Source organism: Lissotriton vulgaris, chromosome 3_1, assembly GCF_964263255.1.
Source record: "Lissotriton vulgaris chromosome 3_1, aLisVul1.2, whole genome shotgun sequence".
Classification (NCBI taxonomy): Eukaryota; Metazoa; Chordata; class Amphibia; order Caudata; family Salamandridae; genus Lissotriton; species Lissotriton vulgaris.
In genome coordinates, this window is record NC_141689.1 from 1,863,587,592 (window position 1) to 1,863,612,016 (window position 24,425).

At 41.1% G+C, this 24,425-nt stretch overlaps 1 protein-coding gene across 1 annotated transcript in view; it reads left to right on the forward strand.

The window, feature by feature from the left end:
* Window positions 1-24,425, forward strand: part of LOC147728555 (uncharacterized) — a 703,293-nt gene that overhangs the window by 90,022 nt on the left and 588,846 nt on the right. Inside the window, exons 4-5 of the mRNA XM_086962332.1 lie at window positions 9,201-9,331; window positions 22,627-22,715. Coding sequence (XP_086818458.1) covers window positions 9,201-9,331; window positions 22,627-22,715 — 220 coding nt within the window. The remainder of the gene's footprint in view (window positions 1-9,200; window positions 9,332-22,626; window positions 22,716-24,425) is intronic.

The window sequence follows — 24,425 nt, forward strand, 5'->3', positions numbered from 1 at the left end:
GTATTACATTTTACAATGCTGTACTGTAAGACTGTGACATTGGGCCTCGGCAGTCTATTCGCCGCCTTTGTAGACTTGAGAGTGGCCTTCGACCTGGTTCCCCGCTCAACTTTGTGGAACGTCCTTAAAGACATGGGTTTACCTGGGCCTTTACTCTCATTGGTTAAAAAACTCCATGACCTAAATTACGCCCAGATTAGATGGGGTAGTCCCGGCAATGTTACAACTCAGTTCCCTGTCGAATCTGGAGTCCGGCAGGGCTGTGTATTGGCCCCAACTTTATTTTCCCTTTACATTAATGATGTTGCTAGAATACTAGTCAATTCCAATGTTGATGCCCCAATTCTTGCAGGAGCTAAAATCCCTATTTTAATGTTCGCCGACGATTGCCTCATAGTAGCAAAAACACCAAGTGGGTTGCAAAAGGCCCTGAAGTTTTTTGATGAATTTTGCACCAGACGGGGTTTGAAGTTAATGTACTAAAATCTAAGTTTATGACTTTTAATGCTCCAAAAAGTTTTAAAGGTTGAGTTACCATGAATGACCGCCCCTTGGAGAGGGTCCTGGCCTTCAGTTACCTAGGTGTGTGTATCCAGAATAACCTATGCTGGAAGCACCAGATTGAGCTGACCACTCTGAAACATTGTCAGCTCACTGGTGCTCTGTGCCTGGAACACTCGAGGTCCCTCACTAAACCGATAGCCCCTGTCCTAGCGGTCTATAAGGGTAAAGTGGTTAGTTCCGCTTTATACGGAGTTGAAATATGGGGGCATGAGAACCTCAGGGAAATGACGGTGTCTGAAAACTCATTTTTATGGAACCTAATTAAATTATCTCAGAGCACCCCCCTGACTCCCCTCTTTTATGACTTAGGGCTGTCTCCAATAGCTATGATTACATCCTTACGCCCAGTTTTATACTGGAGGCGGATCTGGACCACGCCAGAACTGGCCACTTACTCTCTGGGTCTGCTGGATATAATTACTAGTGGTAACTCCCACAAAATTAAATGGCTGGTGCATATACGGGGCATGCTATGTGAACTAGGCCGCGAAGAACTATGGGAGGATCCAGTGAACTCAAATTTTCCTGCAAAGAAGGTACTCAAGGACCTCTACTGGAACCCTTGGCCACCAAGCTTTTTAGGAAAACAGACCCTTGTTCCCTGACCGGTATGTTTCTGATCATCAGAGAGAGCCCAAACTTGGAAGACTTCTGGGACACTATCATGAATCCCCAGGATTGCAAACTCTACTTTCAATTGAGAGTTGGGAGCTTGTCTGTAAGGGTTTTTACTAGCAGATGGTCTACAGGAACAAGCCTTCGTGTCCAGGATGCCCAGCGCTTTCTGAAACTATTGGCACTTGTTGTTCGAATGTCCAGCATACGCGGCCCCCCGCCGGTTCTTGCTGCGCCCAATGTGCAGGCTACTAGGCACTAATAGTGGACTGGTTGCTCTAAGAATTATTTGTACTTGCACTAATATGACTGTATATGTAGCCACAGCAAAATTTCTGGGGTGGGCATGGCTGATTAGAACTAAACTGCTTGCAAACTAATATTGTTCATGGATGCAGATTTGCTATATTTATTCCTTGTGCAACATGTCCAGTTTTAATAGTCTTTTATCTGTTTCTACATTTATAAAATAATTTTTAACTGTATTTATCTATTTTAAAATCAAACTTATATGTACTGTATGCTTTTATGACAATTCGTCGAATAAAGCTTGCTTGACTGATTGACTGACATTAAAAGATGTTAGCTAAAAATCAAACCCAGAAAATAATAAGTTTGTACTCAAAATTTCAAAATGTATTATTTACATTTTATTTTTATATCCTCATGGCCCAGAGGTTTCAAATGTGGCTAATAAAATTGAGTTTCCCATTCATGTGATACAGCTACTTGATACTGATGATTCAGATGTTGGTTTAACAAAAATGTTCATGATCCAGATGATACAGTCTGACCTAGGCTTCCAAAAAAAAGGCAAAATGTTTCTCTGAATGATGGGGGTGAATAGTCCCATTCCTCAATGAACAATAATGTTATTTTGGACTTCTTGGGTGAACCAATGCCTCCACCCCCCCACCTTGATTCACCACCCTAATTCTACTGAATGGCCTTCTACTGTGAACATGGCTCAATATGTATCTTCTAGATTAAGACCGCTTTGGATAAAATAACTCACTTGGATACTCCAAACCATCCTGAACTCTACAGCCAAACTCCCCCTCAACCTCCGACTCAGAACTCACATCACACCACACCTCGGGAAACTACACAAGCTCCTGATACATGAACGCTCTCAATTCAAACTCTTGGCTCACATTCATGGAACTACACAGCCCAGGCCCCACCTATCTGAACAGTTGCATCTCCTTCCACCAACCATCCAGACAGATCCGCTCTGCAGTACTCCTACTCGCAAACATCCCACTCATACACTGAACAAGATTAGTAAGATGGGCATTTCCTTAGAGTGTGGAATGACCTCCCTCTCCACATCAGAGCCTCCTCCTCTCTTCTTGAATTCGGCAAGAACCTGGATTTTCAATTAACCAACCTACTATAGGCTGATATTGGCTCACACACTTGCTCAGTGCCAGCATACACTCACGGGCGATAGGGGCTCTTTACAAATACACATAACAACCCCTGATCTGAGTGTCCACGTCCTTCTTTAAATAATATCACTCAGTCAAGTAATAGGTCCTAACGTTATTATTTTAAATAAATTTGCAAAACACCTTAAGAAAGGGGTGGAGAGGACTTGGACAAACTGTCAACCCAGGTAATTGATCTTAGAGGTCCGCTTAAGAGGATTCTAGATGAAAAAGCAAGACTTGAGGGCAAGCAGATTAATGTATTTCTTCCGAATTGAGCTCAAAGAGTTATATGTTTATTAGGCAATGCAAATTCTGTCATGACTCCGGAGCGACATAATAGTCTACTGTTGGACTGATCTTAAATTAGGAAGTTTGGCAACTAAGGAAATGGAGCCAGAACCTAATGCCCCTTTATTTAGGGACTCATTCATGAAAAAACTCAGTAAATATATGTGCCCACTTTTGTGTCGTTTGTGATAAGGCTTAGTTTTCATTAAGAAAGATATTTGGCTGTAAAACGTTTGGCAGTGCTGGCAGTGGCAGGAGCTACTTTGGCGGAGACTACTCCTGAAATGGTCAGACAAGAGGCTCCTATGTGTTCCAGCAAGAATTTAAGTTCTAATTTTACCCTCAAAGAAGCAGAGGCTCAAGGTACAAAGGGTACCGCAACAGATGAATCCTCAACCCATGTAAGAATTTTAGATTCTATACTTCATGCTGTAGGGGGCCGTCTATCTTATTTCATACCCATGTGGCAAACTATAACCTCAGACCCTTGGTTAATGCAAACAATTCAAGAATATATATATATATTTTTCTAAACAAATGTTATTGGTTTTCATCTAGATTTACACTGAACTGTTACATCAAAGGCAATATATCTTCCCTTTATGCATTGCATGTTATTAGACATAACAGTTGTTCGAAAAACCCTATCATCCCACCCCACAATACTCTCCCACCTCCCTCTGTTGTGCCTCTTGATGATATATTACACGTCAAAGGTACAGTTGGAATCAAATCATCACAGTGTGATCAGATCTAAATAGCCTTCAAATCAAACTTATGGACCGGTGGTGGTCTATTGTATTGGATTAACAAGTGCACCTATTTTTGCTTGTGGGGGATCAACTATCTAATTATGAGGTAATCTCTAGGGTGTCCCTGAGGAAACAATTTAAGACTATTTCATGCATCTTTGCCTTCATCTAGTCCAAACTATTTTACCTCACCCCCTAATTTTCTCCAGACATCGGGTACTTTTAGTGTTTCAAGAAGTGGACTCTCTTCTTTTAAAACAAGCAATAGAAGTTACTTTGTTCGATCCTTCTGGATTCTTCAGCACAATTTTTCTAATGAAGAAGAAAAACAAAAATGTGGCTAGTGATTGCCCTCGGGGCCTTCTACAATTTTGTTGTGTACCATCATTTCAAGATGGAAACAATTTTTCATCTAAGGGATTCTTTAGTCGAGGAGATTGGATGGGCCATTTGCACCTGTGGGATGCATACATCACAATTCCAGTGCTAACTTTCTATGGAAAGTTTCTACAATTCCAATTGGGAAACTTCTTATTCTGACTAGAGTCTTCCATTCTTCATAAGAAGAGTGTTTATAGCAACAGATATCATATGGAGAGGGACTCCAAGATTCTGATATTGTGAACTGCCATTTAAAAATGTGAACTTGCACAGTTAAACCAAATCTCAGAAGGCAAGAAGGTATCGCTGCAGTGAACTGCATATTAGAGACTGAGCTTTATCATCAGGGCTATAGGTTTACAATTGAGTATTAAAATGATTGTCACAGTAAGTGCAACAGCTGCTTGTCTGAACCATAAATCAAGCCTGGTAGATTATGGCAAATATTTAGGGCTAGATGAAATTGAAAGAGAACATGAAGATGTTCAATAACACTTGAATGAAACAGAGCAAATCACTTGGGAATCTTGATAACAAAGCCTGTAAATCAAATTGCTCAGCAATACCCTGATGTCACTAGAATAAAAACCTTATTTTCTCAAAACTGCCAAATTAATTTACACCAAATTTACAAAAAGCACTCTCTTTGGTTAAAGATCTAGCTTGCTTCCAGATTTGGTGTCATTCTGTTCAGCCCTTTTTTCTGTATAGCTGTCTAATATTCATATTGGAAATTGCTCAGGGATAGCATGTTATGGGACCCTCCATCTTTGGCCCCACTTGATAGATCACCACAAAACTAACCTGTTCAATATCAATACCCCGCTCAGACCCGACCTAGACTTAACAAATAAGCCTAAGCAGTGGACCAGAAACCTCAAACAAGTCCCTATAACTGACCTGGAATCCAAGATTCGAGAAAAACTAGAGCATAACCCCCTCACGCATACCGCTGATTATCTCACAACCCACTATAACACAGTTATTGATCAAGTGGCAGTGCCCAAACTAAAACAATTGAGATGAATCCGATCAAAATCTTGGTTTAACTCTGACAAGCAGAAAGGACATGATGATAAAACCCCTCGACAATCCACCTAGCACTACTTTCAACTACAAGGCTGTCATATAAAACATTTTTTTTAGAGAAAGGCCTCTTTCTTCCACTACTAAGTGTACTGTGCAAAGAATAGACCCAGGAGCTCTTTAACATTGTGTAACGACAAACCACGTATTCACCCCCACATGAAATACTCTCCACTAATGAACGCTGTGAAGAAATTGCCAGCTTTTTCACAGACAAAGTCGCAAAAATTGAGTCACTAATATACCCTCTGTCCTAACCATCCTCACCGACCCACATCCCTCCATGGCAGCTCCACCCTCAGAACTCACCAATGACCAAATGGCACCAAAAGGAACTTAAGGCAACCATAATCACACCCAACTGAAAAACAATGCCAACTGGTCTGACTTCAAACCCATGACAGAAATTGAAGTCTTCAATATAATCGCGAAATTAAAGCCCACATAAGGTTCCTCTCCATCCATTATTGTACAAAATTTCAACCACATCCTTGCCCCAAACTGGGCACAAAAAGCCAGCAGCGAGAATTATAGAGACTGGAAAAACTCTCCATGGGAAAGAAAGAAAAACACTGTTTTTCTTATAAAATCCTCACCCAACAGGGTTGCCCTTTGGTGGCATGCTTCATCTTTGGGGTTCTTCAACTTGACCAACAGATAGGGGAATTCAACCTCCATGACACCTTCCAATCAGGGTTCAGGAAAGACTGCAGCACTGAAACTGCCATGCTCAGTATCTCAGATGACATCCAGAGATCCTTAGAATTGTGACGCATGCCTACTTATACTACCTGACATATCAGAAGATTTTGATACTGTGAACCACCCAGCCTTACTTGAATCACTGAAGATCCGCTCTGGTATCAATGGCACAGTCTTAAAATGGTTCGCATCAAACCTACAACACTGATCGCAACAAATCAAAATCAACTCCTGTCTATCTAAACCCACACGTGTCACACTTGGTGTGCACCAGGGCTCCATTCTCTCCCCTTCCCTTTTCAACCTTTTCACGGAACCCCTTACAATCATCCTGAATCAAGCAGGGATCAAATATCACCTATATGCGGATGACACCCATCTCTATTACAAAATCAAATCACCAAGTGAAATCCTACATCTCGACGCCACTCTGAGCAAGATACAATCTTTGTTTAACTCTAACTACTTAAGCTAAACCGCAACAAAACAGAAATCATTCTGTTGTCCCCTAAAAGCAACCACCTACCTATCCACGATTGGCTCAGCAACCTGAATGCATTAACCACGAAGTCTCTAGGCTTCATCCTGGACAATAACATGTCAATTAAGGATCACATTAAAAACTCAGTCAATGGAGCGCTTTACACACTAAAGCACCTCAAGAAAATTAAACAATTCATTACCTCTGATGATTTCGAGATGGTTGTCCAATCTCTCATTCTCTCCAAGCTGGACTATGGAAATGCCATCCTTACAGGGATGCCGAAAACTTACCTCGCCCACCCTTAGATCAGTTCTAAGCATGGCGACCTGGCTCATAACAGGTGTTAAATGGTTTGAACACATCACACCAACCCGCAAGATCCTCAATTGGCTTTCCTTCGCAGGAAGATGTACTTTGAAGACTGCCTGCATCACCCACAAATCCCTTTACTCACATACCCCCTAACAATTTAGACAACAAGCCCATGAAAGCTGGAAGAACCAGAACTTTGATAAGCTCCAACTCACGTCTTCTCAGACCTCCCAAACTAAAAAGGAAATCAACACAGACTCGCTCTTTTTCTGGAACTGCACCCAGCATATGGAACTCTCTATCTAGAGACCTACAGTGCAACCCCTTCTTCTCTTGCTTCAAAGGAGACCTCAAACTCCTCCTCCTCAACAAATACTTAACACTTAAGCATATTGAACTTTGTAAATTATCTCTCTTTACAGGTCTATGCCCTCTGTTAAAGTCGGTTGTTTGCTTGTTTCTGCTGTCTATTAGGTCTTTCTCTCCCTTAACAAACACTGTTATTATTGCCCGCATATAGTAATCCACGCTCATTGCCTAACGATTTTCTTTGCATATTTTTATTTGTGTGCTAAAATCTAATATGTCTCGCATCATATGGTAAGAGACTTGATTATACTGTGTTCTTCTCGGTCATGTAAGGCGCTCTGATGCCCTCGGGTCTAGCTAGCGCTATATAAAACCTGTAAAATAAAATAAATAAAAATGAGACGACCAAAGGGCAGGTAAATGCTATGCACCCAATAAAGGTGAGGTGACCCAGCGAGCAGAATCGCAGCACATTTGCATCTATTTGACCTGTTTTACACAGTGTAATCTTATTATCTCTTGTTTTGTCATTATTTTTTAATGGTAAGTGAACAAGCTGGAGAAGTGTGGCTCAATGGTTAGAGCGGCAGACCCTGATGCAGAGGTGTAGCCCGGGACCAGGGTTCAATTCCCCGCCTCGGCGGGTTTTGGTCTCAAACTTCCACGGACCTGATAATTCTCGCCTCTGTTCCTATTCCAATCATGGAGTCCCACTCTGCAACTCTGGGCAATAGCTTGCTTAATCTCCACAACGGCCCCCACAACGCTAAGGATGCCTGGCATCCACCTTGGGGGTGCCCAGGAGTGGACGCCTCACAGGGAAAGCCAGGATGGGTTTCACAGCGGTATTCGTACAAGCGCCTTGAGACCCTTGCGGGTGAGTAGTGCGCTATACAAGTATCAATTTACAAGGATGGAAATAATGATTTAAATGTTGTTTGTCTCATAAAGATTTAAATATTTTGATATTTAAAATTAAATGGATGTTTAGAGATGACAATGTTGTCAGTTAAAGTAAAATAGTCCATTAAAATATCTAGTCTAACTCTCCCATTTGAATTGTCTCACAACTTGCTGGACAAGAGGTAAAGCTTCCACTGCAGCATTCAGTAATAATCCACGATATAGGATTTGTAAGGCAGCTATGTGGAACTCGGTACATTATGTACCTCTCGTGGCTATTTTTTTCCAAACACCTGATCTGAAGTCTAATGTTTTGGTTGCTTTCAAGAACCTCTTATGTTAGTAGTTATTCCTCAGTACCATCTTCCTGATAAGATCTTCTTGCTTGTGACTCCAAAGCTATTTAATTTGAAGGAAGGGTATTTATTATCTTTCAAGTCATGAGAGCAACCGTGCTTGATTATTTGGAACACTGTATATGAGCTTAAGTACCCCCTGATGTACATGTTGAGGATATTGTAGGTCACTAAGGAGTTTTGTGACCATGTAGAGGAATTAAGCCGAAGGCAGAGATCATTTATAAGGTCATGAAACTTTCAGATGAATTGTAGTGTCCTTTTAATATGGCAGTGTATTTTATTTCTTATAAAACGTGGTCACGCTACCCCCTTCTCACAAACCGCTTAAATCTTTATGTTCATTGCAGAACAATAGATTAAAAGCAGAATCCGTAGTGCAACGTTAAACTTGCCTAAAAGCTGTTAGTACTTTTTGCAGAAAGATATTTAAATCAGTTTAATGTATCTCAGGTTAAAAAATGACATTGACCAGATTGTGTAGGTACATAAAGAGATTCTGTATTTCCTGTAATAACTTCTAAAATAAATTAGTTGCCATAACCATCTCCTTTCTGTGGACCACTTTCTTTTTAGTGAAATGTATCAGAAGGAAAAGTTAATTCCCGTTTTCCTTGTTTAAACTGCGCTTGTATTTACACTCCATGACCTGTCTTTTACCTTCTCCGCTGGCAACAGGCATTTTGATGTCAGAAGTCAATCGTAATAATTTATCACAGTTGAACCGCTACGTCATTTACTTAGTACAAGCAACAAGGGATTATGGGAATCCTCTTCGAGTATGAGCTAACCTGAATTATATTTGCCCATTATTGTCAGTAGACCTAATATGGGAATGCAACATGACCCTAAGATTCTCTGTCTAAAATTCAGAAAGGACTAAACTGCTTCTAACCCTAGAGTCTTCCTGTGCTGGAGAACTATTGCTATAGATTTATGAGTAATTTTTAATGACGTGTGAAACATTTTTATGCGCAGGAGTTATCTAGTTAATGAAGAATGTTTTTTTGTTTAGGAATTAGAGTTGTTAGCAATGCTGGTGGAACAAATCCGCATGCATGTGCCGCTGCTCTTCAAGAGATAGTGAAGAAGGCTGACCTGGATCTGAAAATAGCTGTTGTGACAGGAGATGATCTAATGGCAGAGGTGAGTACAGGCAACTGTGAAGGGATCTGAGTTTGCATAGGCAAAGCTTTTTGTTTTGATATAAAAAAAATCCACGTCAGTTCCTTCTTGAAAAATATTTCAGGGTGATCCATTAAGCGGGGGCTGAGAAAAAGAAGGGGGAAGTGTCCCAAAACATTGTTACTTAAGTTTATTCCCACATGAAAATTTGGGAAGCGATACAGGCAAACGGCTGAATAGAAGTACACCAAATTTGGCATAAAAGTTAGACCTTTACTCAGAAAGCATTAGTTAATTATTTTGTGTAAATTCCGTTGTGTCATTTTTGATAAATGTCTGTTTAAATTATAATGATACCTGCACAGTTGGTCTGCCGGATTAATATGGTACCTCAAATCTAAAACAAAAAAACCAAAAAAAATTAAAAGAAGAGCCATCTGAGTTGCAGAGAGTGATTTTTCCCCATCAGTGGTTTACCAGACCGACCAATTGGATTGGCTGGACTCAACATGAAGAAAAATGTTTTGGCCCCCATTTCAGGGCACAGAGGCTTTGTCCCTGTTTTTTGAAGATACAATTAAAATAACATACAAGTGGGCAGGATAAAAAATAAAAAAAAGTTGGTGCCACAGGTTTCTCGATACTCCCATTTGACCCACTGCCCCCTCGTTGGACTGCAAGCCTTCCACACAAGCTGTGGAACAATGAGACGCTTGAGTGGTCTCATAGTACAGTGGGTGATACTTGAGTTGCAGTATCGCAGGGGTACCACGGTACTGCAAAATATAAAATCTAACAAGAAAAATTCATGGTGGGTGTCCATGGGTTTGGGTACCCTAAGGCAATGCATGGCATGGGGCTGGCTGCCTGCAAAGGGTTAGGCACAAGGCCTGAATCGAATCTCATTCCAAATATGACCTTTATCCGTGTAGAGCTGGGTGTTGCACATCTTCAGGGAGATAGGTGCAGGTCCTAGCTGCAGGCCCTGCAAGCCAACAGCACCTCACGCACAGATTTTGGCAGTACTTGGTCTGAGGTGTAGGATGGTTGCCTACCCAACTTGACAGTGAGGACGGCTTTAGCAGTGCATGGTGGGGAGGTTGATGCCCACGGAGGGTATGTCAGGTCCTAAGGCCAACCCCACATCCTGCACAGCCTAATGTTATGCTCAGTGAGGGAGTTGGGTGAAGATGGTGAAAAAACTGAAATTCACTGGAAAAATACAATGCTTAAAGTGGTGTTGTAGTTGGGTGTGGTAATAAATCTAACTTTATGCTGCCATGTTTATGCCCTCGCATATTACATCACTCATAACATATTAAATGACATAATAGATGATACTGTTGATGACATCTCAATTGCTGTCATCGATTACATCACTGATCACATCATTGACATCATCCAAGCTACTGTTCCTCAAATAGAAACAGTCTAGTACTGGAAACTAGTCTCATTCAGTATGCTAAAAGTTATATGGTGCACTCTCTAGCTACCAGTGAAGCAAGTTCATTAAAGCAAGTTAGATCCTGAGAGCAACTAGTGTGAGTTACAGATGTACATTTTGAAAAGGTTGTACCTTAATTCAGAGCCCTGTTTCCAAATAGGTAATCACACAAAAACCTCTTACACTACAGTTTCCTGAACTCTACAAGCCACTTGCTACATCTTGACGCTACCTGTACCTTTAAAAGCCCCTTGATAGCACTGAATGCTACCTGTTCCTAAAACCTAAAACCCATATCACCCCTTAACACTCACAACAACCCATCACTGAACCCTGAAAACCTCCTGTTACCTCTTAATGTTGCCCTTCCCTGATCTGTAAAAAAACACCCCTTGCCTCTTAAACTTAAAACTATACTTCTATATTAAAGAAATGTTTTACCTCGTTAAAATTAAATCATATTTAGAAGTAATCAATATTCATATTGTATTTAAATTATAATTACCTTTACAAATGTAATAACTAAAATATTTTTTTTTAAATGTTCAAACCAATTAGATTTTAATCAAAAGAATATTATATATTCATATATGTGTGTTCACAAATATGTGCATACAAATATATACCCGAGGCTGAGGTGGTATAGGGGAGCCGAGGAGGTCATTTGATGGACAACCTACCTGGAAATGTAAACCGCCACACTTTGGTTTTCTTTTCTTTTTTTGGGCACACTTTGCTGCATTTTCGCCGAACACAGTGGATCTGCACTACTCGATCCATCCCCCTGAGCAACACCCCCGGGGACCCGCTACACAGGACTCTGGGACTTGCAGTTTCCTACAGCACACAGGACTCTGCACAGGTGTGCTGCTTTGTTGAGGGGGCGGTGCTGACTCGTCACTACGAGATCAGATAAGGCGGCGCCTAGCAGCGGAGTGCATTCCAACATTGGAGGTTTGTGGCGCTGACGACAGCCAAACACCGGCTAGAAATGCATCCGCCTTTTTCCATTAAAGAACCTCCAACAGTTCCCCTGGGTCTCTGCTCGTCTTTTGGGAGGGGATTTCGTGAAAAAAAATAATATATATATAGGACATAGTGGCGTCCAGCGGTCAAAGGAAACCAATTACCCCATTCAAGCCCAAGTCCAGATACATTCCCTTGGCGGCACGGGATGGTCTTGATTCATTCAGTGATGTCATGGTGCAACAAGTGAAAAAGATGGCACTAAAGACTGACAAAAAGCGTCAATTTACGAACCAAGAGAGACAAATAAACCAACTGTCGATCAAATTGAAAAATGCTGAAGTTGTTGTTCGAAACTCGGACAAAGGTGGGAACATTGTTTTATGGCCAGCCACGGAATATCTAGAGGAGGCCCATAGGCAATTAGATGACCCACAATGTTATTCTAAGAGCACCCCTCAGAAATACAGGATGATGTTGGAGGCTCTATTTAAGAACTTGGTGGCATGGAAGGGCTTTGGTATGCTTAGTGGAGATGAGTTTAAGTTCATCAAAAAAGATCATCCACTGACACCATATATTTATTTCATACCGAAAGTCCACAAGAATATCTCCAAACCCCCAGGAAGACCAATAATCGCAGCATGTGGGGGCCCTTTGGAAAATCTTTCAAGATACATTGATTACTTCTTGCAGCCACACATGAAGTCCCTAAAGTCATATATACAAGACACAAGTGACTTCCTGCGAAAGTTGGATGATGTTACATGGAGCCCCGACTTGTTGTTGGTAACGTTGGACGTCAGTTCACTATACACCTGTATAAAGCATAAGGATGGTCTGCGGGCATGTGAGTATTATCTTAGCCGCAGACCTATGGAACTGGCCCAACACACCAAAATGCTCATGAATATGCTAGAATTCTGCCTCGATAACAACTTTTTCATATTTAATGGTCAAATGTACCAACAGGTCCAGGGTGTAGCAATGGGGGCCAGTTTCTCCCCCAGTTACGCCTGCCTCTTTATGGGGTGGTGGGAGGAACTGGTCCTCCAGCGGAAATTTGAAGATTATTGGACTACTAATGTTACCTGTTGGTTCAGGTTTATTGATGACTTATTTATTGTGTGGCGTGGTTCCGAAGAAAGTGTTTTAACTTTTATACATGACATCAATAATAATGATCTTAATTTGCATTTTACCTCTGACATAAGCAGGGAATCGGTAACATTTTTAGATGTACAGGTTTTTATATGTAACAATGTGATTTCCAGTACTCTTTTTAGAAAACCGACGGCAGGTAACACTCTTTTACACGCTACGAGTGCTCATCCCCAACATCTAATCAAGTCAATACCCTATGGCGAGATGCTACGCATCCGCCGCATTTGCAGCAATCAAGAAGATATGATTGCAAAACAACAGGAAAGCTTTGAAAGATTTGTAGATAGGGGATATACTGCCAAGTTAGTGAACACTGCTATAATGAAATCTAGGATCAAAGACAGAGGCGATCTGCTGACTAGGAGAGTGAAAGAAAGTGACAATACCAATGAGGTCAGACTCATCCTGACATACTCCAAACAGGAGAAAGAATTAAGGAGTATTGTCAGAAGAAACTGGCACTTTGTAAAGGATGATCCCACAATTGGTGATGTGATGCCCCCTAATCCATCAATTACCTTTCGAAAAGGTTTGTGTATGGGCTCTATTCTCTCTAAAAACAGTCAAGACTATATAGGCAAGGAGCCCTGGAGACCGATCAGCAGGGGTTTCTACAAGTGTTTGGCATGCAAAGCATGCCAACATGGTGTCAATACTAAAAAATATACAACAGTAATCCCCAAAACCACTAGGGAAATAAAACAGCATTTAACCTGCAGGACGGAATACTGTGTATATATTTTAGAGTGCGACTGCAAGCTTAAATACATTGGCAGCAGCAAGCTACAAATACACAAGCGTATCCTGCAACATCTACGCGCCATTGTAAATAAAGACCAAAGCTATCCAGTGGCCAGACACTTTGAGGCATGTCACAATAGTAAGCCTCAGTGTCTGAAATATTTTGCCATCGAGTCTGTAGCACTTACCAGAAGAGGAGGTGATAGGGAGGCATGCATGCGCAGGTTGGAAACCAAATATATTTTGGAGTTCAACTCAAAGTGGCCGGGGGGTCTTAACACCACGGAGGACCTCCACACATACCTGTGACCACTCTGGGACAATGCCACCCTCACCTTATAGCGAACACCATGACATGATTACAGTCTGAGGAACAAAAGGAGTTGGTCCGCACCATGCACTTTGTTTACATATTTATATTTATATTGTACTATACTATGTATAATTTATATGTTGAGTGTATATATCAGGTGTGTGTAAATATATGAATTGATTGATTTTAGCCGTCATCTTAGATATTGGGGTAGTATGTTTTTTATCCTGGTTTTTGATATGGCGACTGATTTTAGTCATGTTACCGATTCCCTTTCTCCTTTAGACTGTTTTTATGGTGTGATGATTATTCTTATATGTGCAATATTGATGATGTATGAAATTATCTTGTTTTGATAACTGGAAGCTAAGCACTGTTTTAATAGGGTTTAGACTTCCCTTCCTCCCTTATCCCAGTACTGTATAAACCTCCAGCACCAGCCACTTTATTTGTACTTGCACTTTTTTGACCGCACATTGTCACTTTAGAGGAAGGAATTATAATTAATTTTTTCCATAAGACACGAGGTCACTTTAAATATACAAGTGCAATAGTTTAGCCAAAAGATAAGAATGATATAATGGAACCGGATGTATGTTTAGGCTCCACAATCTTTTCCTTTTTGAGCTTTTGTGGCTGGCACATTTGACGTCTTGAATTCATTTTTTCTTGTGTTTTTTTTCCCCCTTTTTTTACATAAGAGATCCATAATGATAGAATTAATTTCTCCTTTTTTTGGATCCTTCTTTTCACTACTATTATAACAATAGTAGTGAATATTTGTATAATCTTGTATTATACTTCAATACACTAGGGTGAGCACACATTTTTTATGCACAATAATTTTTGTTAGATTGTGATGGACAAGTGGGTATACTTCTTTCTTAACGCCATCGGGAAGAGTTATATAGGCATTTATGCAGTTATCACCAATCTTTATTAAATTGGTAATACTCTTTGCACACTAAAATTGAAACAGTACATGCATAAGTTTAAATTAATTTATAATTATGCAATATTGTGATTCATTTATGTATTTATACAGGTATTCTCAAAGTTTTAATATTGGTACTAGGAGAAAGCATATGTAAATTGTATTCATACATACTAGTATTTTTTCTATGTCCACCATTGTCTGACATGTGACCACACGTTATCACTTTAAATGGGCAAAAAGCAATCTGTATCGCCATGTGACCAAGGCCGCTGGGACGGCTGAAACGCGTCATGACAGACTACCTAATGGCTAAATAAAGAATGCTGAAAAAGAAAGTTGGTCCTTGCCTCGAGTTTCCTTTGGAAGGAGCGCTGCTGCGAGGTATTTGCAGATATATATATATATATATATATATATATATATATATATATATATATATATATCTGTGTATGCTCACAAACGTATACATATACACGGGCATAATGTTAATGTTAGTACACTTAAATGTTTAAAAATGTAACCTACCTGTATTGCTGTTACTGTAAATGTTTAGTTAAAAACATGGTGTGCTAAAATGAATGAACATACCTTGCAACCCAGAATAGAGAGGATAGGAACAAGAGGTAGAGTAGGTATTGGTATGCCAGAGTACCAGACCAGGACCATCGGTTTTGGTCCTTACAATGTAGAAACGTGTTCAGCTAAGGAGCAGCCATAAATGAACTGGTTTAAGTGAACACATCTAGTGGTGGAGCTGCTCTGCTCTTCAAAGAAGCACATGCGACCAAAATTCAATTAATAAGAAGTATGTCAAAGAGTATTGTGGCTGCATAGAAAAGGAAACAAGGGAATACACTAAAAGAAATAAAAATCCTGTTGCCGGATAAAGCAGTTTATTCATTTCCATTTATTGAGTCTTGAAACTGTAATTGCTTACATCTCCTCATAAAGCGTGGGTTACTGGGTCTTCACATCTTCCTTGGTCAGGTGCACCTTTCCTCACATGCGTGCACCTACAAAATATTAACTTTCTCAGTGACACTAGCCAACAAACTACATACCTAGGAATTGTTTTGCTATCAAATCTCTCTAGTTCTATAGTAGTAGTACTTGTGTCTCCCTGGCTGGGTATGGTTTCATTGCGTACATTGCTTGATAGAGGTACTTTCAGGTTTAGTACCTGTTCTTTTAAATGTATGCCATTGTGGATACCTTGGTTAATGAGTATTTTCAAAGCGCTTTAGATAAAATACTGTGGCCCTAGCCTGTAAACCGGTTTTCAAATACACCACTGTGAAGGTGATTACATACATGTCAGGTAGGAGCTCATGACCATGAAATGCTCCCCATTTCTTTACACATAGACAGCTTACTTAATAATGTGGATATTAACATTTTTTGCCATTCCCACACAGTGTGTTAGACAGAAACACAATGTCATTGCTCTTATTGTAACGGCCCCTAGAAGCAAGTTTGCCCACATTTGTCAACAGACTGATAACTGCATTTATGACATTGAAACCAATAACTTTGAACCTGCTCTGAGATGCATACCACATCACAAGGCCTTAACTCTTTTGGAGTAGCCATCTCATCAACCAGCACACTCTCCAGTGGACAATTTAGCTATTATTTAATCTGTTTTGCTTAAACATGATACTACGTATCACCTGGAAAGCCAAATGTTATTCTTTTAGAACATAACAAACTACCTCACAGGTTACACACCTCTTACTAGCCACATATCCACTGTACTTTGATGATGCCCTCTTTAATATTTTCTGCTTGCACCACTACAAACCTGACCTCTAGGCTCAATACCGTAAGCTGTGGTTGATACGCTTTCTGAAATTGGCTCAAGCTTTGGGATCTCTAGGCCCTCTGGCATTCTCGGTGAACTGTAACCCACGAACCACGTGAACCTTACATGAGACTATTGCATTCTGGGCAACGATCAGTCCTGGTAGACTCACAGGAGAACTTGTTAGTAGTTTCCAAAGATCCTTTCATTTCACCATGAATAGACTCATTCAAGAAGATAAGAATATACTATCATGATGTTTACTAAACTCCAAATCGCATTCTAGTACATATAATGTTTATAGTTGTGACCAACAGAATAGTGGCAACAACAGCAGGTAATAAACGGGTAATTGGAAAGAATTGCAACATCCTGTATTTGAATACCAACCCATTCATGCTTTCTTCTAGCTAAACTATTTTAACACTATAAGGACCTGTATGAGTTTATTTGGGGGCTTTGCCTTTCACCTGAACAAACACTTAATTGAAGAAAGAATGTGCTGTTTCAATTAAAAAGAGATGGTGTTTATAGCTCCTGTCTGTGTGAGCCCAATCTCTCAGCATCCTCGAGGTGTGAAGATTACTCTCCCCTAAAACTAGTTTATATTTAGCATAAATACTGTTTTCAGATCCCTTTGAAAAGTACGGTTCTTTTGTTGAATGTTACTAAAAACAACAATCAACATGCACTTTCATCCATTTCTGTTTCTATGAAACGTTGTTTGTTTGAATTACAAACATCAAACAATATGAAACCTTGTTGATTGCTCTAATTACCTACAGAAACAAAGTATCACATTGGTCTTTAACCAAAATTCGACAATGTGTGTGCCAACAATACTAACTGCAATATGCTTTCATTTTATAAAAAAATGTTTTAATATTTATTGCGAGTTTAAACCATCCGGCAACAAGAAATTCATACAGATACATCAAGATTCCAACATTGCATAATCTTGAGAAACAACAGAGCAACATGGTAGAACTTTTCCTGTAGTTAGCAAAAATTGTAAATTAAACAGAACCTGCAGGGCTAGACAGAAGATATCAACAGCAAATATCTGCATCAAAACACTGTACAGTGTGTTCAGCAGATGAAAGTCCTATCCCTCTTCATTCGGACTAATTCCACTGTTGCCCATTCCTGTAAATCTTTGGCCCAAGATTCCACCCTGGGGGCCCGGGAGCTCATCCAGTGAATTGCTATCCTTCTTGTGGCTAGCACTAGCACTAGTCCCAGCTGGAGAAATCTACGGGTACGTTTCTTCCCCTTGGGGCAGGGGAGAAGACCCAGCAGTATCTCCTTGAGGGACTGGGGTAGAGTCCAACCCATGACTGGTCGTAAACATTCCAGTACGGAAGTCCAAAAAGATTGCAACTCTGGGCACTCCTACACCATATGTAAGAAGGGGGCGTCATTATAGCCACAGCGGGGGCAAGAAGAGAGGCAATCTGGATATATTTTAAGAAGCAGTTGTGGGGTCAAATAGCTTTGGTGAATAACATTAAATTGGATACGTTTAAATCTAGTATTGGAACTAATTTGTTTAACCCCTTCGTGTACATGCAATATGCTTCCATGATTGAAAAATGTGCACTCACATGAAAATATAAAATGCATTGGAGAATTCAGAAGTAGAATAAATGTGAAGATCACATCATGGTCTCCTTCGCTTCCTTAAATTTACTCTTGGAGGTGTGTCAAGTTTACCTGCTTCTTCACTTCACTTGCTAACTGTAAGCCCTTTTAGGTCGAGCCTAGTGCAGCACGCATGCGCTGTTCTAGGTAAAACGACCTCTTGGAATCGCTCTGTACTTCCGGCCTAAGGCTTGCAGTTACAAGCAACACAAGCGCGTGCACCACTCGCGGGATGCTGCAGCTGCATTCCTCGCTCATGTTGCTCGTAACCACAAGGCTTAGGCCGGAAGTCCAGCGGACTCTGCAGCGCTTTCACTCCATCTCGCCGACTGCATTGCAGAGCCACCACCTTACACACTGCCTTCTGTGTACACCTCTTGTGTTTCCTATGGGAACTGTGGAGCGTTAACTCACAGCTCTGGGAGGCACTTCAAAGACCGAATTACTACCACCGAGGAGCGTATCTCTTTAGGCAGCAAGGGAACACTGCCAATGACTCATTAGTAACTGTGCATTCTGCCTCTGACTGAGATATCACCTATAGGTACATGGTAAACGTCACAGAAAACAGTGCACGTGGACACGTCCATGTTTTGAAATACACTAACAAGAGCTGACAAAGTCCGTAGGTCAGATGTTCAGAGTCTAGATTTTATTATGTTTAGTGTTTAGTTATACAAGTTATTCATGGCCTGGTCCTCTGCTAACTTACCGGACACACATGATAAGCACTGTTGGGAATTGTGACAAGCTCCCAACACCATTCAGCATTGAGAGTATACGTTTAGGACTACAGAAACCGCAGTTCTGTGAAAAACGTGCATACTTTTAATAAAAGAATGGTACTTGACGGCAGTGTCAGCAAAGAGGCAAAACTTGAATAAGCGCAGTTTCAGAGATCTCTTTTTACACCATTGAGGGAGTGGAATGCATACTCCCAACACACTGCATCTTTGGAGACCTCTTCTTACTCAACTTGAGACTGAGTGATACAGCAGCAACCAAAAAGCTATTTGGAGGTTAAAAGCGCATCTGGGCATACAAACTGTAAGAATATGCTATTACAAATGTACAGCACGTAGCATACCAACCTTTAAGAAATACAGAGAGGGCATGATCACATAAAGTGCACATTCAGTGCACCATCTACTAGGCCCCTCGTGAACCCCAAATCCTTCCCAAAATAAACCTACTTAAATACCCACCAAAAACAGATAACTAGGGGTGGGTGAAAATTCCTTCAGCAGCAGAGTTCACAGAGTTTTTCTCACTCAGTATCACCCTTGGAACATGGAGCCCTAGCAAAACTCTGCCATCTGTGGTGTGGCAGAATTTTAACTTAACAATGGGGAGCCGTGCGCATGGCTAAACACTTATAAGGTCCCGAAGGCGAGACCGATTGACTATGTCAATGTTTGTTCATTGTTGGTGCAGCTGTTTGTTGTTGTTGATCTTCAATTGTTGATGTCACATTATCCTTTTGTACACTAGTGCCGGATTTCAATTTCCAACCTTTTGGTTTCCTATAGCTGCAGCATTTTTTAAAATTGAACATGTTGTGTTTGTAAACACCCTTCCTCTAGTCTACGACTTGGGTTCGCGCGACATCTATATGCACGGTCTTTCATCATTCATTTGCCATTTGAATTCATGATCTTGGTCTTGTCATTGCTGTTGGCCTATTGGGATAAATGCAGTGCATTTTGTTTTCACCATTGCTTCTCATAGCCAGCGTGTCTTCCAGTGCCACCAACCCAACACTGTCCATTTCTTCATTTGCCTGCTTCATGTTCTGCCTTCTGTACACTGCCAGCGCTTCTAAGGATTCCCCAATGCAGTACCCTTTTCAGCATATGTTCTCAGAGTTGGTTCACCTATTTTACATGATCCTTTGCTGGATCTACCAAACACAGCTTTTGCAGTGATCACGTATTCTTTACTCACAGCCTCCTTTGTGCAACATCTATTTTTTCTTCATTTGTTCTTCTGAACTCACCCAACCCTAAGTGACCACTCTCTTCTTAAACTGATTTTTGAATTCTTCAATTCACTACAGCCACTTTCACTTCTTCTTTCTGCAGCCTGTAAGTCAAAAGGCAATTATTTTACCTGTGAGAAGCCACAAATATTTACTTGTCCCTGATCCATCGCAAATCTGTCACAAAGGATGTCTCGGTTCCCTTTCTTTTCCAACTTCTAGGCTGCCGTTGTTGTTTTCACTTTCCTATTGTTTTTAATTAAACTTATTTTGTTCCTCCGTAATCTTTGATCCTTAAATTCAGTTGTCTTTTTAGTTTTTTTGTATTTAAATGAATGTGTTTTTCTTTATATACCAACTGGTTTAGTAATGTCAAGTTCTTTTGTTTCGTTGCTTTTGGTGGTGTTGCACGTGTACCACTTGCATTTCTCCGAGCGATAGACTTACTGCTTAAACCAAGCTCCAGTAGTAGGCCAGGGATTCTTCACAGAAAGTAGTTTACCGTTTAAGGATTTGGGCCTTGTTTGAACTAAGACTGTCGAACCTTGCTCATAGCGTAATCTGATTTCTTAGAGTTAATCGCGATTCAGTGTTGTTCCTGGTGGACTGCACATCAGGATGTATCCCCAATATGTAAAATCTGTTGAAATCTTGAGTGTGTAACTTTAGATTATAAAGTGCCATTGAAACTAAACTTGCAGCTCTGTTAAACTGGACTGAAAAGACTAATAGTGAAGTTAAATTCTAATTACCTGTCTACCATTTTGGGAACATTAAATGTGTTCTGCTTGAGCTGACCTCAGTACATTCCAAGCACATAAACCTTGTTACGTGGTATCACACTTCTTTGATCCTTATTGGCTAAGTGGACCTTTTGTCTGCTACTTCCAAAGTCTGGAAAGCAGAAGGGAAATTTAAAAAACATGCTAACTGGAGCATGTGGGTTTTAATAGTTCATTTTGCTAGCTTTTCTTGTTCAGAAGTGCGGCCCTCACAGCCTTACTGGAGTCATGCCTTGCATGAGGTCTGGGTTAAGTAGTGGCCCAGGAAAGAACTTGTTCCTTGGATCTTAGTGGGTCGGTGTACCACAGATGGACAAAGGGGCAGGTGAGATATCCGCATTGCTGGTGCGGGGAATTGACATATTAGTTTATCGGTGCAAAGAATTCAGGGATAATTATCATAGTCCGTTTTATCAGGAAAGGAAATGATTTACACAGCTGAAATATTGTGGGTCGGAGGTTGGGTAGTTAATGACAATCAGGCTTCATCAACTGTAGTTGGCTGGTTAACCCTTTAAAATACACTGCTTGATACACTCAAATTAGAAAATGTGTGCTTTCTCTTTCTCATAGCATAACACTTCTGTTACACACAGTATTTCATTATAATAGCTGTCTTGTGGCTTATACTTGTCGCACTCTATATTCATACCCAGGAGCATTGCACTAAACCTAGGGTTTTGTGACATTCTGATTCAAGTCCTAGAATTGTTCAGGCTAACACTTCCTTTACCTCTTTTGACTTAATGTGCTCTCTTCCCAAGCAGCACAACACCAAGCTGGAATTTGATGTTGAACAACACCTGTGATTACGAAACTTTATGGCGTTTCTTCTATGTTTTAAGAGAGTCCACTAAGGGGCCGATTATGATGGCGGACGGAACTGAGTCTGTCTGCCACCATAGAGTAGGAGGGAACCTCCGCATGGCCTGCGGAGTTCCCTCCTGTGCAATTAGGATGTGACCGCCACCCTGGCGGTCACATCCTCTATTTTTACCATTGGGGCGGGTGCGGCTTCAAGCTGCATCCGCCGCAATGGTAAAAATGCATACATTGCATTTGTATGCAGAAAGCGGCAGGCACCGTGCGGTGCCTGCCGATTTCTGCATACAAATGCAGGGGGGTACCATAGGTACCCCCCCATGTGCACCCCCACCACCCCTTCACCCAGGGGGCCCGCAACGGGCCCCCGCAGTGAAGTTACACATGCTGTTCCACTGTGGAAAAGCCGCTGCGGAAAAGCATGTTTCACAGCCCTTCCTAATCTGGCTGACGGTGTCTGAGAGACACCGTCACATATTAGAGCTTTTCCGCCGCGGTTGTAAGCCAACCGCGGCGGAAAAGCTGCGGACGGAAACCAGGACCCACCAGCCATCCTAATGTGGCGGTGGGTCTTTGGTGGGTCCGCAGAAGATTTTCTGCATCCTCCGGTCCGGATGCGGACAATCCTCCATCGTAATAGGCCCCTTAGTCCGGACTATTAAAAACTGTCACAATCAGTTATGCAGTAGTTGCAGTAAAATGACCTTTGTTTTAAACATTTCTACAGAAAAAATCTCTGAAAGAAGCAGGCACCACCGATTTGGACAGTGGAAAGCCATTTCCGGAAACCATTAACAGCATGAATGCGTACTTGGGGTGAGTATCGAGGCGAACCTCATGTGACCGAATATTTATTAGTGAAAATAGTTCTAGGTGTCTTGCATGTCAAATATATTAAGATTTCTTGTTAGTATTAATAAACAGTAATGATGAAGGCAATGTTACGATTTATGAAAACAATTGTGTTACTTGTGTGAAAAAACTGGCATTTGTCAGAGCAGTGCACAAGTTATTTGGCCTGTTAGAAATTGGGTTACTGGTTTACAGGGGTGTGAGCCCTAGTCAGGCAGCAACTGCAATCCAAGTCAGGGTAAAGCACAAGTCAACCCCATATTTACCTGTGCTAAGCCCTTGTTAGCTTGGCACAGAGCAGTCAGCCTTAACTTATAGGCAATGTATAAAGTATTTGTGCAACAGTTCAAACAATAAAACAGTGAGAATTCCACACAAAAAGGATTGCACACCAGGTTAGGAAAATAAAGCAAAGTTTAATAAATACATCAAGACCAAAACAACAAAAATCCGATCAATAGAACCAGAGTTAATTTTTAAAGAATAAAGTGAAAGAGTGCCAACCGCTGGACCAGGTCAAAGCCAAAAGTTTAGGCCGACTGCAATGGAGCACGGGTAGAACGCCCTGGAAGGATGAGACTTGGCAAGAAGACGAGTTGTAGAAGGTAATTTTATCCTTCTCAGAGTAAGCTGTCACTGCACTCCACCACAAGCCTTCCTTTAACGGCCTACCTTTAAATGCCATACCTCACAGCACCTCCAATAATCCAGGATTCCACACACCACCATTCCCACAAACCATACAAGCATAACAAAAATGCAACAAAACAAATACTCTATAAAATGTCTTGAATGACATGGTGTGGAGAAAGCATATGCTAGCTCTACCCTAATGGATATGCCAAACAGTAAAAACATGGAAAGTCGCTGAAATAAGATTCAGTACATTTTGTAGTCCTTAAACCATTCAGATGCCCTCTGGAACCTTCCTTGCCTATGAAACACATTGGTCTGCACATAATTTCTTGCTCCCGAAGGTACAATGGTAATGCAATCATCCAGCTTAGCAATCTTTTTCAAATTCTATACATTTCCGTCACTCAGGTGAATGGTATGTGCGTACCCCTTTTTCACTTGTAATGGACTAGAGAACTTACACATTCTCTTCTTCCCTTTACATCCACAAAGCACACACACACCCAATTACCAACCCCCAAGCATAGGGAATTTGTGCCTCCCTTGCCATCTATTCCAGCAACACTCTTCTGCTCACACTATCTCTACACTCCATCAGAAAACATCCTTGCTTTCCTGCCCCTCATGAATTCAAAAGGTGATTTTCCAGTGGTGCCTATTGGGTATGGTACGATACACCGTTATCAACTTCCGCACAGCCTCCTTCCATGAACCACTTGGCTCCAAAGTCAGTTGCAATCCTTCCTTCAATGTTCTGTTCCACGGCTCCACCAATCCATTCCCTTGGGGGTAATAGACTGATGAAAGGACCTGCTCCACACCCCACTTTTCCAAAACATCTCTCATCTCATATGACACAAACTGCTCACTATTAGTGGTCACTATCATCTCCGGGTCCCCGTCTCTGTTCCACGGCTCCTCCAGAAACACAATCACCTCTCACGTATTGACCTGATTAGTGAACTTCACTTTTGCTAACCTAGAATGGTAATCCATGACCACCAGAGCATACACAGATCTAGCTCTTAAAACTCTGTA